The sequence below is a fragment of the Vicia villosa genome, linkage group LG2, assembly GCF_029867415.1.
Source record: "Vicia villosa cultivar HV-30 ecotype Madison, WI linkage group LG2, Vvil1.0, whole genome shotgun sequence".
Classification (NCBI taxonomy): Eukaryota; Viridiplantae; Streptophyta; class Magnoliopsida; order Fabales; family Fabaceae; genus Vicia; species Vicia villosa.
This window is the reverse complement of record NC_081181.1, coordinates 220,193,055-220,199,054: the sequence shown is the minus strand read 5'-3', so window position 1 is coordinate 220,199,054 and position 6,000 is coordinate 220,193,055. Positions and strand designations below refer to the sequence as shown.

Here is a 6,000-nt window from a genome sequence, read left to right as displayed (position 1 = left end):
TTTCGAGATGGTATCAGGTCTGAGAATTAATTTGAATAAAATCAAGATCTATGGAATAGGTATTTCTTCTTATTTCATGGAAGAAACTTCTCACTTTCTGGGGTGTAAGATTGACAAGTTTCCATTCAAATTCTTGGGGTTCTCCGTTGGTGGCAATCATAGGAATTCTTGTTTTTGAAGGCCGATCATTAATTTAATGAAAGCCAAATTATCATCTTGGGAAGGTAGGTTCTTATCAATAGGAGGTAGGGTCACAATGTTGAATAACGTTCTGTCTAATTTTCCGAATCATTAATTGTCGTTTTTCAAAGTCCCGCTTAAAGTTGTGAAGGAAATTAGGGCAATCCAAAGGAAGTTTCTTTGATATGGTGTGGTGGAAAGGAGTGGAATGGCTTGGGTTAGGTGGGAAATAGTTTGTAAACCAAGACACCAGAGAGGTTTAGGAGTTAAAGACATTGGAAAATTCAATCACGCTATGTTGTCAAAATGGATTTGGAGATTTGTGTTAGAAGAGGTAGCCATTTGGAACGGGGTTATGCAGGTTAGATATGTGGATTTGAGAATGAGATTTTGGAATAGAGAAGGGGCCTTACAAATGCAAACGAGACTTTATGGTGGAAGGAATTATTATCACCGTGTGAGGATCCCCAAGGTCTAATGAAGAAATTAATTATATAACTGGGGGATGGAAATTTGGCTTCTTTTTGGAATTCAAGCTGCTTGGGGAGGGGCAACTTGGCTGCTCACTTCCCAAATTTATACCAAGAATGTGTATTTAAAGATGATTGTGTCAATATAATGGGTTTTTGGTGTGGTGAAGTGTGGAGGTGGAACATTATACGTGGAGAAGAAGTGTTAGGTTTGGAGGCATCCATAGAGTACGAAGAACTGATACTGGTGCTACAGGGTATCTATCCAGTTCCGAATGCTACGAATTTGATTATTTGACCTTTTGATAATTCAAAGTGCTTTACTGTGAAGTCATGTTATGATAATTTGAAGATGATGCAAGAAGATTTTGAATTGGCAACTTGCAAGATCTTTGGTTGGAGACTTGTCCTGGAGAGATTGCTGTCAAGGAAGCAGTTACTTAGAAGAGGAATTATCACTACAAAAAAAAGGTCTCCTGTCACGCCCAAGAAACCGAGGCTATATGCAAAATAACCGTGGCGTAACGCTGAGGCCACGGTTTGGCCACAGAAATCCAACTGTGAAGTATGCGGCCATAGCCTAAAGTAAAGTCCACGGTTTTTTGGTATAGACCACGCCTTTTTGACAACCGTGGCTTTTTTAGGCTACGGTTTAGGTAGTTTGATTAAGGCCACGGTTTATATTTGCCATAATTACAAAACTGTGGCCATATGATAAAGCCACGGTTTCAGTTTAACGTTTAACATACAGTTTTGGTTCAAGATATAGCCACGGTTTAGTTATGACCACAGATTTAAAACCGTGGTTATATATATATATATATATATATATATATATATATATATATATATATATATATACATGCATTAATATTCAAAAACCAATAATTATTACCAGCTGTAGCAAATGATACAAATATCTATTGTTGACAATTGTTTTGAATGAGTTTTGGTAATGTTGAACAAATACAAGTAGGTTCATGACAGAATTCAAACATCTTTTTATGACATCCTATGAGTGGTTGGTTCATGATTAGCTAAACTGTAAATATATATTTCACAACAACTTAAAATATAACAAATCTCCATGCTAGCTAGCCTACTTAGTGTTTCATGTTTGATCCGGAGGTTATTGCTATAAAATTTCCCCCCTTGAGCCCATAATACTTGCATTATGCCTCAGCTCCAGCAAGAGCAAGAGCGCCTGCGGGTTCCAGTATGCTCCTTTTTTTCCTCAAACATGTCCTGCAACAAGCTTAACCAGTGTCATGTCTTAAAAACTTAAAAGTCCTAAACAACATGTGGTGCTTTTAAACTGGTATTGTCCAATTGAATAATTTTAGATAAATGAAAAATTAATTAAGGGTAATGTAACAAAACATGATCAAGGATTCTTTTCAAATCATTTTTACAATGCATTCACAAAATCAATCAACTTTCATTTTGAATTAACTGGAAGTGATTTTAGACTTACTACAAATGAAAGAAATTAAGCCCCTTTCTATGAGATAGTCAACACACTGAGAAGAAACAGCTCATACCTCATGAAGTTTCTTTAATACGAACAAAGCAGAAATAAGAAAGATTGTCCAGGTTAACCATCTATCACCAGAAAGTAAATGAAACAAAGGCTGTTGAGATATTTCATATATCATTGCAAGTAGACAAGATGCGGAAGATTCACCTTCCTTCATATAGCAAGAAGCCTAGTGCAGCTACAAAGGACGCACCTGAACAAGAAAAATAAAATTTCATTTTAAGAAACAAAACTACGCATATGTGGCAAAGATCGCTCCTAAACTCTCAAGTGTATGTAACTAAAATCATCTTTGATCATAAAGCTAACTTGCAACAAAAGTCTTTCCAAAGAACTCCACAACGCTGTTGTTATCTATCCAGAGGTATATCCAAATGAAAATCTAAATTCAAATCCATTGGTGTGGTGTATTGACATGAAAACTAAGAATTACAACATGCAAAAATAATGCTGACTAGATTATGTATATATAAGTTAGAAAGAAAATGAGATAGATACCTGAATAATATGCAAGACAACATTTATTGAAATATAAATCATCTTGAGCTTATCAGTTGGTAAACTCCTTGCCTGTTCAGTCATTTGAATAAAATGAGTGTCAACATTAAAATTGAGCATGAAACAATAATAATTAAATGAAATATAAACACCACAACACAACCCCATTGTACATTACCAAACAACAAAAGTAAACCAGGAACCTCAATTGCGACAAACTCTAGCTGTTGGGTTAATGACACAAACATGGGCATACTTTTTCTTGATTTCAGGGGTAACGCCACCAACAGAGCAAACAGCAACTGCAACAAACACCAAGTCTCCCCTTCCATGGCTAAGTGGTATCTAATATACCCTTATTAAAATCACAAGCTAAAGATGGATTAGAATTCTCCAATATCTACAAAAGAAAATATAGAAATGTTAAATAAGAACAAGCAGTAGCTCATAAATATAAATAATAAACACTACAATTCATAATAAACATTTTAGGTGACATTGATACCATTGGGCCAGCTTCCTAAACTATTTTGATTTGCGCTGATTGCATAAGCTAGTTGACAATGAGAGAAAATACCATCCAGGCATTTTGGAATGGTATTTATGACGCTTATACCTGCATAAAAGTAATAACCATCAGTGTCTTTACTACCATAACAAAGCCGAAACCGAGTAGGTGATACATTTGTCATAAGTCACAACAAGTAGGCATGCTTAGTACATGTAAATCTAGTATCATGCCCTATATTTTTGGAAAACGTAGAAGTCGAACCCCAAGTTATATGAAATATGTAAGGAAATTATATATATGGTTAACACTGAAACCAAGTAAATTAATTCATTCATCACAAGAAGCATAGTGGTGGTTGGATCAAAGCATAGTGGTGGTAGAACCAACCACTATAATTCATTATATGGGTAAAGTGAACAATTAAATGTATACTGATTTCTGTCTATTTGACTATGTTTGCCAACAAATGCATGCTTTATGTTAGTCATATGCTTCTTTAGCTCTTTGTACAGTCTTTAGCGACATAGCCTACACTTTGAAAATCTATGGAGAATTTGTTTTCATTAGACAAGTGAGAAAGAACACTCACCGAAGCAAAATGGTTAACATCTCGATGGTGAGCCTCATCGGCACGAATGACTGTTATAACATCTTTCAATTTGGCATCCTTGGGAAGCGTCCAATAGTCAATTGCAATGGCAGGAGCCGGAACATTTTCAACTGCACCGCTATTAATGTCTTTTAAATACTCGGTGTAGGAATGTATAGCTTCCTCCTCAAGGTACCCAACAACTCTATGAGCCAGCTTTGGGGAGAGTATGTAAACCACAAAGAATGCATTGAAGAAAACTCCCTGTACAGTAAGAACCAACAGTCTTTCATACCACTTTGGTTTCACAACAGGCTCAAAATTTAGAAGACAAAGGTACAAATTTATAGGGTTTAATGTGCCAGATGTAATCACAACAGACTGAAATCGCTCAAGAACAAGTCTTATGGCAAGAGATGCATCCTGGCAACAAAGCTGAAATGTCATCGGTAAAGAAAAATTAGAAACATATATACTAGAAACATTGAAAATATACAAATCTCGCATAGAATAAAACTAACTTAAATGATTAAACAATAATGAAGTAAATACAAATCAAAACATCAGTGCTAACCTGCAATACAAAATCAGAAATATCAGGCTTTCTCTCGTCAGAAATAGCACCACTCAAGGTACAGAAGTAAGCTATGCAAAACCTGCATAAAGTGCTTAGCCTGACGAATATTGCCCGGTACGACCTCATTTAGCACATCATCCGGCAAGGTTGGACTTGCAAGCCAACCATCCGTAGCTATGTAAGGTAAATAAGTTTTTGTTAGTGAAGATTGGATACAACATTAAGAAATGTAACAAAATTGACATGATACATACCAGGAAGATTTTCTCTTACAGCCAAACCCTCCACATTGCCTTTTGTATTTACCAAAAATCATAGAAGAAAAACTAACTACCTCATCCAGTGTCAATGGATTCCTTTCATTATGTAAACAATAAATTCAAGAACCTGCTTCATCAAATCAAACCAAATAAATTCAAGCAGCCATCAATAACAATGACAAAAGAAAATACAACAAACATACATCTGATAAACATCATTGTAAAGTGTTTGTTCTCCATTTCCATTTCCATTTCCAAAGCCTTTCTCTTCAATGATAGTCAGTTGTAAAAACTGCAACTTCACTAAACTGAAACTAAACAAAAACAACAAAAATGCTAACAATCATAACCTGCAGCGTTGCAACAAGCATCATAAAGCAACAAGAGAACACGCCAACACAGATAAAACCTCACACTCAATAAACACTTACTCACTAAATTACAACATCAACAGGGAGCTCGAAGAACTGTAGAGAAGAGGAAGAATCGAGTTAAATAGCAAAGTGTATACCTGGGGATCTTCTGTTATTCGTAGCTTTTCTATTTCTTCTTGCAATTTTCGATTTCCATCGTGTAAAATGTAATCACTATTGAATATTGAATTGGGGTTGGGTTTGATTTGGGATTTAGGGTTTTTCATTGTTGTTTGCGTCTTGTTTGATTTCGCTTGAGAGATTGAGAGGATTTCGCTGTTGGTGTTGCGCGTAGGTGTGTGGGATCCTCCGAGTTCTAAGAGCTCCTTTCATGGCGGAAAACAACCGAGAGTGGAGAAATAATGCTCTGTTTCGTGTTCATCGAGAGAAGAAGAGTGAGGAGAGACCGGAGAGACCAGTTTGACACAGAGGCGGAGAACACTCGTTTTAGGGTTTCCATAGATAAAGTGTAATGAACAGATAATTTATTGAATTTATGTTTTTAATTTTTTTAATTTAATAAATTAGAAAAGAAAATAATTAAGAGAGGGAAATTAAAAATAAAAGAGGGAAACTAAAAATAAAAGAGGGAAAATCTGGCGGGGTATAATTTTTTGGGCTTGAGCCACAGTTTGAAGTCAAAATCATAGGCCGCGGTTTTACTTTGTGGCTTAAAATATCTGCAGTTAAATAACCGTGGATAGTTGAAGGAAAGGCCACAGTTTCGCAGTCTGGATTCAATGTTTTCAAACATTAGTCTACGCTTATAAAACCCTGGCCAAATCATATATATGGCCACAGTTTCTGAGATGTGGAAAATTTTAGCGTGGCCGTAGGCCAAAAATGTAGTAGTGTATTACTCATTCTCAAGATGCTCTATGTGTCTTATGTCATTTACAGGTTGAAGATTTAAACCATATCATGCTGCAGTGTACCAAGTTAAACCGGTTGTGGCAACATACATA

The 6,000-nt window shown here is 35.8% G+C and overlaps 2 protein-coding genes across 2 annotated transcripts; both read right to left on the bottom strand.

Annotated features, from left to right (window-relative positions):
• Positions 1 to 1,822: 1,822 nt before the first annotated feature.
• LOC131651370 (tobamovirus multiplication protein 1-like) lies at positions 1,823 to 3,017 on the bottom strand. The gene is made up of 5 exons (XM_058921034.1): positions 2,859 to 3,017; positions 2,686 to 2,757; positions 2,497 to 2,569; positions 2,335 to 2,380; positions 1,823 to 1,895 (listed from the first exon to the last, which is right to left on the bottom strand). Exons 1-5 carry the CDS (start codon positions 3,015 to 3,017, stop codon positions 1,823 to 1,825), a joined length of 423 nt encoding a protein of 140 aa, XP_058777017.1.
• Positions 3,018 to 3,019: 2 nt separating this feature from the next.
• On the bottom strand, positions 3,020 to 4,232 carry LOC131651369 (ubiquinol oxidase 2, mitochondrial-like). Its single transcript, XM_058921033.1, has 3 exons — positions 3,786 to 4,232; positions 3,535 to 3,585; positions 3,020 to 3,085 (listed from the first exon to the last, which is right to left on the bottom strand). Exons 1-3 carry the CDS (start codon positions 4,230 to 4,232, stop codon positions 3,020 to 3,022), a joined length of 564 nt encoding a protein of 187 aa, XP_058777016.1.
• Positions 4,233 to 6,000: the final 1,768 nt, after the last annotated feature.